We start from the raw sequence: 14,892 nt of genomic DNA on the forward strand, positions 1-14,892 counted from the left end.
GATGGATGGATGGATGGATGGATGGATGGATGGATGGATGGATGGATGGATGGATGGATGGATGGATGGATGAAAGGGTGGATTACACCATATTACAGAGAAAAAAAATGTTCCTGGCATGTAATCATATCATTTGTGTTGCATGGATCCAAACTAAATGAAAAAGTGCCACTAAAAAGGTAAAAGTTTGTTTTTGCTAAAATTAGAGGGTATATTCAAATTTTCCGATTTTACGTCCTAGTTCAGCAGAAAATATTTATGTTAATGTAATTTCTTCGTGTTACAGGTCAAACTACGTCTATAAAATTAGAAGGAAAATGTACATATATATATATATATATATAAGCATACAACAGTAAAGAAAAGTGATAAATAGAATTTCAAAGACGTGAACACAAACCCAAACTTTTTGGAAAGTAAATTGTTTTTATATGTCAATGCGATGAAACAAACTAGGAAATACAACTTAGAACATGGGAACAAAAATATGTGTTGCAAATTACAATATTACATAGCGTTATTAGAGCTGTTTAGCTTGGTCATTTTACACACCAGTAGATGGCAGTAATGCACGTCAACGTTACTTGTCACAAAGACATATTCAAACAACTATCTTTATTTAGTGACACAATGCAATAGCCAAAACAACCAAAATCCAAGCGTAATTTACAATAATGAAATATTTAATATTTAAGGCGCACACACGTAAAAAAAATATTTTTGAACGTTTCTATCGGCTGATGTAATTCTAATTAACCCCTACGGAGGCGCTATGATACGTCTCAACTCATTAAAGCAATAGTTACAGTGACGAAGAAGCGGAGGAACTTTTTTTTTGGCTCCACATTACCTAAAGCAGCAGCACGTTTTTTTGTTTCCACCTCGTTAAGCTTACACAAACAAAAGCCATGGCTCGCTACATGCGCCCGCCGAACTCGTCCTTGTTCGTTAGGAACATATCTGACGAATCCAGGTGAGTAGCAATTCCGGCGTTTTAATCACAGGTCGGTTGTAGACGAGCAACGTTAATACGTAGCCTAGCAGCAAGCTAACAGCGGCCCGTGCGTTGCTACGGACCCTCGCTTTTTACTCATCAAAGAAATGTTTGATTTTCAATCGTAAGCAACGAATTAAACATTACAGTATTTTAGTTGTGCTGGAAGTATTTTCTTAATAGTATGTGAAGCGAAAGTGAACTAGCATTCATGCTACGTTTGCGGACGTGGATTTGTCTCAATTTCTGTTGCAGATTCGTCACAACTGATTTGCCTAATCATTCCGCTGCTATTGAATGTTGTTTTGAAATGCTATATTTTTCTCTTTAAATTAAAAGTACACAGGGTGTTCACACTGTTTCCGCATAAATCGATTTACTACCATAATTTTGTACAAAATGACGCTATGTATAAATGTAACGAACTATAATGAATAACAATATTATTAAACGCTTCAATTTCGCTTGCAGATTCGTCACATATTGAAAGAAATACAAATGGTTTGTTTTACATGCAATGTTCTCTTTGAATTAAAAGTGCACAGGGTGTCCAGTCTCTTCATAAAATGATTTACTTCCGTATAAGTTTGTACAATATTTTAAATTTTTTATTTTCTTAATATTTGTTTTGTCTTTCTTTATTGCAAGGAGACACTTTGAGCACCCTGTAAAGTGTAAACTGATGAACAACTGTTTTCTGATTGATAATCACAAAAGGGCCAGTTTACCCCCAAATCAACAAAAAGGTGCATTCAAATTTCATTCAATTATGCCTTTAATATGCATTATGAAAATTGCAAATGGCTGATATGAACCCATTCCCTGCTGCTGATAAATAAGTATAGATGTCTAATTCAATCAAACTGGAAGGACTGGCTGTAGCCTGTGAGTGCTCATGTTTCCGTGCTATTTGCGCCGCGAGACAGCCAATCGCTGCCAACCTCTCAAAGTCTAAATGGATTTGACGTCTAGCGGCATTAATGGCAGCCAGTTAACCAAAAACAAATTTTGCAAATTTTTAGAATTTTACAGATTGGATATGAAATATGCTATAATGCTACCCCTAGAAATAAAATGGTATTTTCCTAAAAAAAAACATTAAGAATATTCCTGGCCCATTAGCATTTTATCTATCCATAATTTACCTTTAAAAAAAGTTTGGAAAACAGCATGGTTGCTCCTTATTTCTGTAAAAGATTTCAGGTGAGTAAAAAAAATATTCAGACGCCTAGATAAATCTGAATAATTCACCATTCATTCATACAACTATTTACACAATTGTTGTGGTTCAATATTTAATTATCAAATTAAGTAGCATATTCTTTTTTCTAGGACTGTCAAAATTATCGAGTTAACGGGCGGTAATTATTTTTTTAAATTAATCACGTTAAAATATTTGACGCATCTAACGCACATGCCCCGCTCAGATTAAAATGAAAGCACAGTATCGTTTTATAAAGGTATTGCTATTTAAAAAAAGAAAAATAACCAACCTGCCAAAATCTTGATTAGAATAGTGTCTACATTAGCTCACTCAGTGCCATAGACGGCGCTAGACGTCCAATCATTTTGACTGGATAGGATGACTAGCGCCCTCAATGGCACTGTTACCAGAGCATTCACAATTAGTTTTTAGTGGGCATTTACAGGTTATTTCCTGTTGATTTTGAGTCACTTCATATTCGCCCATTGACTCATAAATACCCCAAAAGGAAAAGGAAATGACCGAAAATCAACTGGAAATGACGTGGAATGCCCGAAAATGAACTCATCGCATGACATTGGCTGCCACTGACGGCCATAGACGTCAAATCAATCTTTTATAGAGCAAGTGCATGGAAATATAGAATTACTCCATTCTGAAGAAAAGAAAATATGGAATCACTCCATTGAGTAGAAAATACTGACACACTCATTCAATTTCCTTTCCTTAATTGGGCCCCTGCCGCAGATTAGATCTGCTCGTTAGTCAGCAGTTAAAACCAGTGCAGTTATCAAACCTTGGAGGGCTGCTGGACCAAGTGGATTCACAAAAATCATTGCTCCAACAAGATGTCTCTTGAGACCAAGAAGAGAATGATCAAACTTCTTGAAGAAGGTAACGCGATATGTATGGTTGCCAAAGATGTGGTCTGTTCACAGTCAGCTGTATCAAAAATCTGGACCAAGTACAAATAGCATGGCAAGGTCGTTAAAATTAAGCATACTGGTAGACATCCAAACGTCATGACAAACAACTAAAGGCCATAGGTCTTGAAAAAAGAATATGTACAAGACAAATGAAGAAATGGGAGGAAGCTCGAGTCAAGTCAAGGTATGTGACAGAACTGTGCAAAATTACCTTAAGGAAAAGGGAATTTTCACACAGGAAAGCTAAAAGGAAACCATCATTGACATTAAACTGAAAAGAACAAGACTGCTTTGGGCTAAGGAGAGGCAATCATGGACTGTGAATGACTGGTTATTGGTTATTGTCAGTGATGAGTCAAGAATCTGCATTGTACAAGGTGATGATGCTGAAACTTTGGTGCGGTTCCAGTGAGATTTACAAAGATAACTGCCTGAAGAAAACATCAAAATTCCCTCTTGTCCTTGATGAAATGGGGCTGCATGTCAGGCAAACGCACTGGGGAGATGGCTGTGGTTAAATCTTCAATAAATGCACAAGTTTACATTGAAATTTTAGACGGCCTTCTTATCCCTTCAATTGAAAATGTTTGGAGAATGGGGATAATGAAATCCTTTACCAAGATGACAATGCATCATGCCACAGAGCTAAAACTGTTAAAGCATTCCTTGGAGAAAGACTCATCCAGTCAATGACATGGCCTGCAAATAGCCCGGATCTCAACCCTATTGAAAACCTGTGGTGGAAATTGAAAAAAATGGTCCACAGCAAGGCTCCGACCTGAAAGGATGATCTGGCAACTGCAATCAGAGATTCGGCACCAAATTGATGAAGAATACTGTTTGTCATTCATCAAGTCCATGCCTCAGAGACTGCAAGCTGTCATAAAAGCCAGAGGTGGTGCAACTAAATACTAGAGATGTTTTGTTATTTCTTTGTTTCTCATGAGTCCATATATTTTTCCTCAGAATGGACTGATTCTATATTTCCCTGCACTTGCTCTATAAAAATAACATTTACTGACCACCAATATGGTTGTTTTTTAATTCATTTCTTTAGTGTTTCTGAATGCTAAAGAGTTGGCTTTTTGAACTAATTCATCATTTTTTTAAGCTTTGAGTTTGTTCTACATAATAAAATGTCCAAGTGAGTGCTCGTCCGAGACTGGTGATTCCATACTTTTGCTAGGGGTTGTACAAACATTAGTTCAAACAAAAACACACCTTATGTTGGTCTTAACAAGGAGCAGCTTGATTCATCCATGTTAGACGAGTTAGGGCATATATACTGCTGACATTAGAAGGCAGTGTATCCACCCAATCAATAAAACTAAATGAAACACATACAAAACAATCCATTACAACATCAGTGAAATTACACGAACCCTCGAAGCAGCTAATTTTGAGTCGAAGCTTTTTTCTAATTGAATTAATTAATCGTTGCAGCACTAAATTTCGTCTTGATGTACCCAGAAGTTCCCGCCCCTACTTTCCAACAACAAATATGTTCTGATTTCTGTAAGCTTCCATGAAATTACTGATTAAATTTGTTCAATCAAATGAAAACCTTTGCAAAAACCTGCTTTTAATTTTCAAAACACTGATTAACATTTTTGCCACTTTACAACTAGTAAGAAAATCATAGTTCGTGTTTTTAGATGGGAATGGCCAATTTTTTGGATAAAATTATGGAAATTGACCTCGTTTCTCTTGTCCGATCAAATTAAAATCCACTGATTTGATGATTTAAGTGAGGATTTCCAAGCCCACCTTATTGTTTGTGGTGAACTGGCCCTTTTTTTTTAAAGTCACTCACTCATCACACATGCTGCCCAGTTGAGTTACTTGTATATCTACGGTGTTCAGGCCTGAGGATTTACGGCGTGAGTTTGGCCGCTATGGGCCAGTAGTAGATGTCTACATCCCGCTTGACTTCTATACGCGTCAACCAAGAGGATTTGCATACATTCAATATCCTTTCCCAAATATGTCAATGTGCTCACACCTAACAAATCACATTGTGTTCCCCTTAGCGGCAGAGCCGATTTGTGGTATGCGATTTTTTTGTACTTTGCAACAATGGACCTATCTAACATATATTATTTCTCTTGTTATCGCTTCAGAAAATGTAAAAGCATCCCCTTGTGGAAGCGGCCACACAAAGAGTAACAAAGACCCGTGTAGCGTAGCTGTAAAGACCAGGCACAGACCAAAGGGAGGGAAAAGTTTGGGAGGAAGTAAAGCACCAAGAGGAAAAAGGTCGGCCGTGGCACAGAGCGGGCTAAAGAAAAGAAAGAATATTAAAGAGTCAAGCAGGAGAGACCACCCAAGTCTATGTGGGAATCGATTAAAGAGAGTAAAGATCAAGATGAAGTCAAGCAAAAGGTAACAAGTCGGAGTTATTTTGTATCCTCTCAAGACACATTTTCCACGAATCAGCTTTGAGAGCAATTTAATTTCTACTTACTGAATCAGATGTTTGTCTTTTTATTTGTTTTCCTAGTCCCCGTAGACACTTAAAAAAAAAAAAACTATTGTGTGTGATTTACTTCATGTATCGGGGCCCGTAATTTCAACTCTCGAGTCTATTTGTGTGGCCTGCACCCGTGAAATGAGCATGCAAAAACAAACACACAAAAAAAAAAGCCTTAACCGCTCAGCATGTTTGAGGATGTACGCGATGCCGAGGACGCCCTTCACAGCTTGGACAGGAAGTTTGTGTGCGGCCGGCAGATCGAAATCCAGTTCGCCCAGGGAGACCGAAAAAGTGAGTGGACCATTTATTTGAAGTTTTTATTTTTTTTTGGGTAGGGGTGTGGTGCATATACTGTACACTACCGTTCAAACGTTTGGGGTCACTTAGAAATTTCCTCCTTTTTTGAAAGAAAAGCAGTTTTTTTTTTTCAATAACATTAAACTGATCAGAAAAACACTCTATTCATTATTAATCTGGTATTCTGGTATTCTAGCTGGAAATGTCCAGTTTTAATGCAATCTCTAACTACTGTAATTTTTGGACTATTGGGCGCCCCTGATTACAAACCTCACCCAGTACATTTTTAAAAGGAAAAACTATTTTGTACATAGATAAGCCTCTCCTGGCTATAAGCCGCGTGTGCCCACTTAGTAACATGAGATATTGACAAAGAACTACGGTTTTCAAAATTTTAATAACACACCTTAACTTTTCTTTCCAAACAGCGCCAGCAAACACAGCAGTTATATAGCAGCGGCACGGAAGTTACATAGCACGGGGGTACAGCACAAATTGGGCTGGTTATTAAAAACATAAGTCTTTGTTAGCAATCTTCATATTCCTCCTGTGCACTCAAACCATGGAAGTCTTCACCCTCAGTGTCGGATATGTAGACGCTCAGATACACTTCAAAACGCACCTACTCACTCTGTCCTTCGCTGTCGCCTTCAATGTCTCCCATAATGAGGCAAATGCACTCCTGAGATCGTGCTGTCCTCTTCGGCACACAGCAGACTGGCCCCTCGAAACCCGTTGGTGATGGCGGACTTCTTTCACGCTGCTTCACGCTGCCAGGCTCCCCCGGCATACATGTGCAATAGCTGCTCTTCGCATGAGGCGAGTCTTGGCAAACAATCTCTCGCCGCGAGTCGTCAAAACTTATCATACAACTCGGATGGCCAATTTAATTTTTTCTAGCGTTCTCCATGATGCACATCTGCCAATTCTACTCATGCACAAAGACGAGGGTCTGCCACCTCTATTCATGCTCAACGTACAAAGTTAAACCACCGCTCATAGTGCAAATAAGCGTCTTCCTGGACGCTTATATTCCACGTGTCTCACTCCTACATTCCATGCTCGAGCGCCCCGGGCGGCCGTCAGAAAAATGCACAAATTGGCCGCATCGTTGCACACGCCGCAGGATCCAAAATGAGGGGAAAAAGTAGCAGCTTGTAGTCCGGAAATTACGGTACATGGTTTTGTAAAGAGGCCCATTTACAGCAAACATCACTCCAGTGTTCTAATGGTACATTTTGCTCGCTAGTAGCCTTAGAAGGATAATGGATGATTAGAAAACCTTGTGCAATTATGTTGGCACAGCACAAAACGGTTTAGGTGGTTAGAGAAGCTATAAAACTGATCTTCCTTTGAGCAAGTTGGGTAACACCGCACTGCGACTCATAGTCCAGTGCGGCTTATTTGTTGATTTGCGGGGGGGGGGGGGGGGGGTTATAGGTAACACTTTATTTTACAGCGGCGTCATAAGGCATGACACTATCATGGGTATTATTGAATGCTTTTGACAGATGTCATTGTCATCTTGCAAATTATGTCACTAACTCACATGTTTGTCCAGGATGGATCTTTTATGTGCATTCAGAAGTGAGATAATTTGCTGGATAACACTAAATGAAATCTGTTTAAGCATTCATTAATGCTCATGAGTGTCATGTCATAATTATGATTGTCTAATGACAGTCTTATTGTGCCACTGTCCATTAAAGTGTTACCAAATACCATAACTAGCAATTAATGAAACAACTGAAACTGTAATTGGAGAAATAATTAGCACAGAACATGAATTTTGTTGTTTACATCTGTAGTGCTGCAATGCAGGCTAGGAGGCATGTTGGACGACGACAGAGTTGACAGCAGGTGGAGCGGTGATGGCCAAATGAAGCATTGAAACGTTGCAGCCAATTGGTTCAAAGCTTCATGGTGGTTCATTTGGTCTTATAACAGTCGTATAATGCCACTGTCAAATAGTGTTACCGGTTAATATCTTTTGGTGTAAACATTCCATTATACAGTGAGGGCAGCTGCGGCTTATAGTCCTGTGCGGCTTATCTTTAAACAAATGACTTTTTTTTTGTGCCAAATTTGGTGGGTGGCGGCTTATAGTCAGGTACGTTAATAGTGCGAAAATTGCGGTCTCTTAACCACTAAAATATTAGCATTGTGACATTGAGGCTAATGGAAAAAAGACAATGTACTAACCGCTTAAGCCTGCTATAAAACATTGGCAGTCTTCTCCAAAATGCAAACTTGCTGTTTAAAGGTGACACTTCAAAATGAAAACTAACTGGTTTACAGCATTTTAGAACGATGCAAAAAATAGATATATTACTAATACGACATGCATGACGAAAATTGAAGACACGTGCACTTTTTTTTTTCTACTGAGTGTAAAGCTTACGGTTAGAGGATTACATTAATGTACTTCAGTTGAACATTTTTAAATAAAAGCACATGTTTGACATGTAAAGAATTTTGGAGTTAATCTCACATACTTCACATTCTACACAAATAATAGTTTTAAACTGACACCCATTGTGAAAAATGTTTGGCAATGAATAATTTGGCTTCAGATTTGCTAACATGCCCACTTTGGAGGACAAAATGACAGTCATTTTGGATCAAACACTTTTGATGGACTAATTAGCAGAGTACAAAAAGGGTGTTGGTATTCTCACCGATTTCATATTCTGCACTAAGCTAACTTTCAAATGAGTCATTATGCACAGTGTTTGGGTTTTTTTTTTTTTTTTTTTTTTTAAATTTATGAACAACAATGTATCATAATGGGTGTTTTATCAGAATCCATTGTCATTACATTAGTGGTTGAATTGGTGTAAAAATAATTGACAATAATATCGCATATCGGTAATAGTTTGAGACAATAGATCGCCTACTAAAATTTGTTATCGGGACAGGCTTAGCCATTTGCATAAATTGCATTTGGGCTAATTTCAATGGATAAAGTTATCAGTGAAATTGGTAACATTCTAGAGTGAATCTTCTTTTACCATAGATTCCTGTTGTTGCTAACTTGCACCATACATAACATTACTTTTTTATGGATGGACATCTATCACAGTCAATGGCAGCCAATGAGCTTTCAAATTTCAGAGACGAGGGTTTAAGTGCATGTTGTCTTTTCAGCACCCAATCAGATGAAAACGAAGGAGCGCCGCTCTCCATCACGCTCGTCCCGCTACGACGACTACGACCGCCGCAGACGCTCACGCAGCCGCAGCTACGACCGCCGCCGTTCACGTAGCCCCTCCTACGACCGCCGCCGTAGACGTTCTGAGAGCCCAAGAGAGTAAGTTGTGACAGAAAACGAGATAGCATTAAAATTTGGGGCCACACTTAGTTTCATAATATGATACGGTGGAGCCTTGACTTGAAAATTCCAACAGTGTTTTGTATTTTAAGAGCCAAGCACATTTGACATTTACATAAACACCAGATATTTCTAGTGTTGCACCGATACTAGTATTGGTACGGCACTACAAATATCATTTGTATCGGGGAGTACTTAGAAATAACGTGCCGATGATGGTGTGCGACTTTTCAAGATCTACTCTCCATCTGCTGGTCACCCTACCCAAGATGGCCGCCAGCTAGGAACACCGCCGTAAAAGAGCTTGTGTCAAGGTCCTAGGCATCCAATCATTCTCCTGCTTTGAATTTCAATGAGTTTATAATTAGTAGACGCCAGGGGTGTAACGGTACACAAAAATCTCGGTTCGGTACGTACCTCGGTTTTGAGGTCACGGTTCGCTTCATTTTCGGTACAGTAAAACAAAATGCAAAATATACAGTGGGGAGACCAAGTATTTGATACACTGCCGATTTTGCTGGTTTTCCCACTTGCAAAGCATGTAGAGGTCTGTAATTTGTATCATAATTTCTTTTCAACTGTGAGGGACAGAATCTAATACAAAAATCCAGAAAATCGCTTTGTATAATTTTTAAATAATTTGCATTTAATTGCATGAAATAAGTATTTGATACATCACAAAAATTGAACTTAATATTTGGTACAGAAACCTTTGTTTGGTATTACAGATACCAATTGTTTCCTGTAGTCCTTGACAATGTTTGCACACACTGCAGCAGGGATTTTGGCCCACTCCTCCATGCAGATCTTCTCCAGAGCCTTCAGGTTTCGGGGCTGCTGCCGGGCAACACGGACTTTCAGCTCCCTCCATAGATTTTCTATCGGGTTCAGATCTGGTGACTGGCTAGGCCACTCCAGGACCTTAAGATGCTTCTTACGGAGCCACTCTTTAGTTGCCTTGGCTGTGTGCTTTGGGTCGTTGTCATGCTGGAAGACCCAGCCACGACCCGTCTTCAGGGCTCTCACTGAAGGAAGGAGGTTGTCAGCCAAGATCTGGCAATACATAGCCCCATCCATCCTCCCCTCAATATGGTGCAGTCGTCCTGTACCCTTGGCAGAGAAGCAGCCCCAAAAAATGTTTCCTCCTCCATTTTTCCCGGTTGGGATGGTGTTCTTGGGGTTGTACTCATCCTTCTTTTTCCTCCAAACACGACGAGCCGAGTTTAGACCAAAAAGTTCCATTTTGGTCTCATCCGACCACATGACCTTCTCCCATTGCTGCTCTGGATCATCCAGATGGTCAGTGGCAAACTTGTCTGGACATGTACTGGCTTCAGCAGCGGGACCTTGCGTGCGCTGTAGGATTTTAATCCATGACGGCGTAATGTGTTTCTGATGGTTTTCTTCGAGACTGTGGTTCCAGCTCTCTTCAGGTCATTGACCAGGTCCTGCCGTGTAGTTCTGGGCTGATCCCTCACCTTCCTCATGATCAGCGATGCCCCACGAGGTGAGATCTTGCATGGAGCCCCAGAACGAGGCAGATTGACCGTCAACTTGAACTTCTTCCATTTTCTAATAATCGCTCCAACAGTTGTTACCTTCTCACCAAGCTGCTTGTGTATTTTCCTGTAGCCCATCCCAGCCTTGTGCAGGTCTATTATTTTATCCCTGATATCCTTACACAGCTCTATGGTCTTGGCCATTGTGGAGAGGTTGGAGTTTGTTTGTTTGTATGTTTGAGCATGTGAACAGGTGTCTTTTATACAGGTAACAAGTTCAAACAGGTGCAGTCACTTCCGGTAATGAGTGGAGAACAGGAGGGGTTCTTAAAAAAGAACTGAGAGCCGAAATATTTACTAATTGGTAATGTATCAAATACTTACTTCATGCAGTTAAATACAATTTTATTATTTAAAAATTATACAATGTGATTTTCTGGATTTTTGTATTAGATTCCGTCCCTCACACTTGAAGAGAACTTATGATACAAATTACAGACCTTTACATGGCTTGCAAGTGGGAAAACCAGCAAAATCGGCAGTGTATCAAATACTTGTTCTCTCCACTGTAAATGTGCTAGTTGTTTATTACACACTTTTGTGCTTTCAACAATAGGAACATTAGCCTATACAAAGCTAGAACTCTGCTCAAAAAGTACCGGGTATTTAAAGATGATAATCAAACAAGACCCCGCGTATTGGTCAGCTTTCTTTCTGAAAGAAAAAAGGAAAAAAAAGGTCCTGTGCTAAAGAGAAAAGCAATCCCAATGACAGATTTTAACGTGTTTTACAAATGAAATGCCTCAATCATATTTTTTTTCTTATGAACGGTTTTCAAAAGCTTTATTGGTAGATTTTCTCAAGTTAAAGCGCCACACAGAAATTAATAAATTGTGTAAGGATCTGTGTATAATTCTTATTAATTACAGGTGTTTTAGCTCATTTGAATTTATTTTATTTAAATGAGCTACTATTTATTTTATTATGTGTTTATATTTCACAAATGTGATGTAGTATTCATTTATATTGTATACTTTATGTTGTATAACTTTAGTTCCTATGTGAATATTAGTTCCTACTTGTTTTGTTGTGGTAGGAGGGTTTTGAATAAACACGGGGCCGTGTTGGTTTTTATTATAGCAGAGAAGACAGCGGTAAATCAACAAAGACAAGTCAACTGTGCCCCGTTCTACCACTCAAGAGATCTGATGGACTCAAAAAGTTGGTTACGATTGCATATTAGTTTGAAAATCGACCGGATCCACCGTATTTTTATACGAGTGACTTCCGGTCTGCCCGATCCTAGCTTGTAGTATTGACGCAGGAGGGCCGCGTCTCGCGTCAAATAGTAAACTCTGCCGTTCTTTTCGCGTGCGTCGCGTTGAGCCGCTTCTGGGACGCGTCTAACACGCGGCCGCACTGCGACTGGTGTGCATTGGCTGATTGACGTTAACGCCCGCGTTTCACTGCATTCTCGCGGCGGCCACGTTGTCGCGCCTTTGACATTTTTGGGTTTTATACTGTCCTACCGTGTTGGTCCTCATTATAGTAGAGACGACGGAGTAAATTTAATCTACACAAACTGTAGCCCGATCGACTCACAGCCTCGAAAAGTAAAGGTTACATTACGTCAGAAACTCGTTCGGTACGCCTCCGTTCCAAACTGAGCACCCCGTACCGAAACGGTTCAATACAAATACATGTACCCTTACACCCGTATGAGCTTTGTGTCGCGTATCGTATTGTAAAGTACCAAAAGGTTCCCACTCCCAGTGTCTGTATCAGGCGTTTAAAAAAATTGTATTGGTGCAACAATAATATGAACATTTTTGGCCCTACAGACCTCGCGGACGCCAGCAAGGACGAGGAAGCAGAGGCCGTGACGAAGAGAGGTACATTCTTTTGTTTGAAATGGTCTCATCAACAAAACCTTTTGGTTTTAAATGCAGGAAAGTGTAAAAATTGAAGTTACTCGTTTACGTTTCCTTGCAAAGTCTTCTCAATTCATTTCTCAGTTTGTTAGCTTAAAAGCATAGTTGTCGGTCACCCAAACATTGCTGTCTTCCATTTTTAGACCACGTCAGAGGCCCCGAAGGGAGTCCCGAGGACGGTCCCGCTCCAGATCCGCATCGCCACCCAAACCAGCGTCTACTTCCCACTACGCCGAGGAAGACGCGCGGCAAGAACGTTCCCCGTCGCGCTCCCAGTCCCGCTCCGTGTCCAGGTCTCGCTCGCGCTCCTGGACGGGCCGGAAGTCCGGAGGACGCTAAAAAGAAACCAGAGTCCAGGAGGTGCTTTTGTTTGGACTGGAATGTATTGATTGCGAGAACATTTTTCTAGTTGGTTCTTTAGTCTTGTTTTTCCCCACCTCCGATCCTGGGAAAATATCTCTTGTCCAACGACCCCCCCCCCCCCCCCCAATCACAAATGCTTATAAATTCACTGCTTCCTTTTTTTTTTTTTTTTGCCAAAAAGCGTCCAGTATTTTTAAAAATCCACTCCTCTTTCAGCTGTTTTATAGGACTTGGTGTCTGAAGCTGTTAACAGTATGTGGTGTTATGTTGGCTCAGCAAGTTTTTGTTGTTGGATTTTTCAGTGCATGTCTTTGTCACCTCTAGTGAGAAGCTATTATTTTCAGAAATAAAATAGCTTAAAAAAACTACACGTGTCATTGCTTTCTTTGCCTCAAGTAATGTTGCCCAAACTTAGTAGAGGTGCATTTTTTTAAATAGAATCGCTAGTACAAGGTTTATGCAGGTCATTAAAAAACTTCAAAAGTCAATAAATTTATTTCATCAAAATTCAGGCCTTAAAAACCGTCAACTAAGTGTTTGAATTGTGTTTAAATTATGTAAACATGATAGTTAACTTTTTACATAATTGTCTTTTTATCAAGTAGCCGATATCAGCCGATAAAAGCATTTAAAAATATCGGATATTGACATCGGTTTTGGGCAATATGCAAGTTTCCTTCAAAGTGTAGAAGCCTTCTGCCTTTGGTCAAGGGCTGGTTGTAGCTTAGCACAGCAGTTATGCTTATTGACCATTAGATGTCTCCAAACTAAGATGGGTTTGGATTTGTTATATGAGCAGACCATTTCCATTTGTGGTGCAAAAATTATATGATTGAAAAATAATGAGAAATACCTAGATAGATATATAATAATAAACCTCATATATAATAGATATACCTCATTCACTGTACTGAAACTGTGTGCCTTTGTTATGTTAAGCCAGAAGCACTGTGTGAGCCAAATGTGATATGGCAGTGCCTTGTTGGTACTTTGCCCTTGCACTTTATTAAAAAAAAAAAATGTTTGCATTATATTGATTTCAACAATATAGATATGCACTGTAGCCACGTTTTCCCCATAACTTCAGTGGAAGATGTTCTTATTTTTCATGTAATGTTTTTTTTTTTTTTTTTTTTTTTTTGTAAAACCTCGATCATTTATCATTAAAGTATACAGTGGGGGCATCAATATACAATCAGCCATAATGTTTTAAGTCCACGACCACATATATCTGATATCTATATTGGATTGTTGGAGTTGGACAATATCGAGATAACAGTTAAAGGGGAAGTTCAGGATTTTTGACATCGGGCTTAATCTTTGAGTTGGCGAGTGTTTAGTCAGTGGGGCTGATTTCAACAAATTCCGTGGAGTTTGTTAGTTATTTGGTAGTTTCAGGGCTCCTTAGTGGCTAAGCTAGCGCGAGTAAATTGGGCCATTTTAGCATGGATGGATTTTTTATCATCTAACACACAGGTGTCAAACAGATTCCAGAAAGGGCCAAGTGGATGCAGGTTTGCTTTCCGACCAATGAAGAGGACACCTTTTCACCAATCAGATGTTTTACATGTGTAATCAGTTAAACTTTGTCAGGTGCTGCTTGTTTCAGTAGGAAGTTCATTGGTTAAATTCAGCACGGTATCGGTTGGAACAAAATCCAGCACCCACTACTGGCGCCTCTAGAAATTTTTCATAGGGGTGGCCAGATGGGGCCACTTAAAATCTTGGGGTGGCCAAAACTAAAAGCCATAATTTCAGGTTTTCATTATAATATTGCAGTAAAAAGGTCAGGGGAAAACTATCAGAAAGACTTAAGGACACGGCTACTGATATACTTTGGTGTATTGTGTAATATTTGATGTTACTAATGATTT

The 14,892-nt window shown here is 39.5% G+C and overlaps 1 protein-coding gene across 1 annotated transcript; it reads left to right on the forward strand.

Moving 5' to 3' along the window:
* Nucleotides 1-813: 813 nt before the first annotated feature.
* Nucleotides 814-13,373, forward strand: LOC130910938 (serine/arginine-rich splicing factor 10-like). Its single transcript, XM_057828593.1, has 6 exons — nucleotides 814-973; nucleotides 4,988-5,092; nucleotides 5,785-5,888; nucleotides 9,042-9,204; nucleotides 12,566-12,616; nucleotides 12,799-13,373. The coding sequence occupies exons 1-6, from the start codon at nucleotides 909-911 to the stop codon at nucleotides 12,992-12,994; spliced, it is 684 nt and encodes a 227-aa protein (XP_057684576.1). The 5' UTR covers nucleotides 814-908; the 3' UTR covers nucleotides 12,995-13,373.
* The last annotated feature ends 1,519 nt before the right edge of the window (nucleotides 13,374-14,892 follow it).

Source organism: Corythoichthys intestinalis, chromosome 22 (assembly GCF_030265065.1).
Source record: "Corythoichthys intestinalis isolate RoL2023-P3 chromosome 22, ASM3026506v1, whole genome shotgun sequence".
In the NCBI taxonomy this organism is placed as follows: Eukaryota; Metazoa; Chordata; class Actinopteri; order Syngnathiformes; family Syngnathidae; genus Corythoichthys; species Corythoichthys intestinalis.

Coding starts and splice junctions, on each gene's coding strand:
- LOC130910938 (XM_057828593.1), top strand. CDS start 909: ATGGCTCGCTACATGCGCCCGCCGAACTCGTCCTTGTTCGTTAGGAAC. Junction 974..4,987: donor AACATATCTGACGAATCCAG/GTGAGTAGCAAT, acceptor TACGGTGTTCAG/GCCTGAGGATTTACGGCGTG. Junction 9,205..12,565: donor CGTTCTGAGAGCCCAAGAGA/GTAAGTTGTGAC, acceptor TTGGCCCTACAG/ACCTCGCGGACGCCAGCAAG.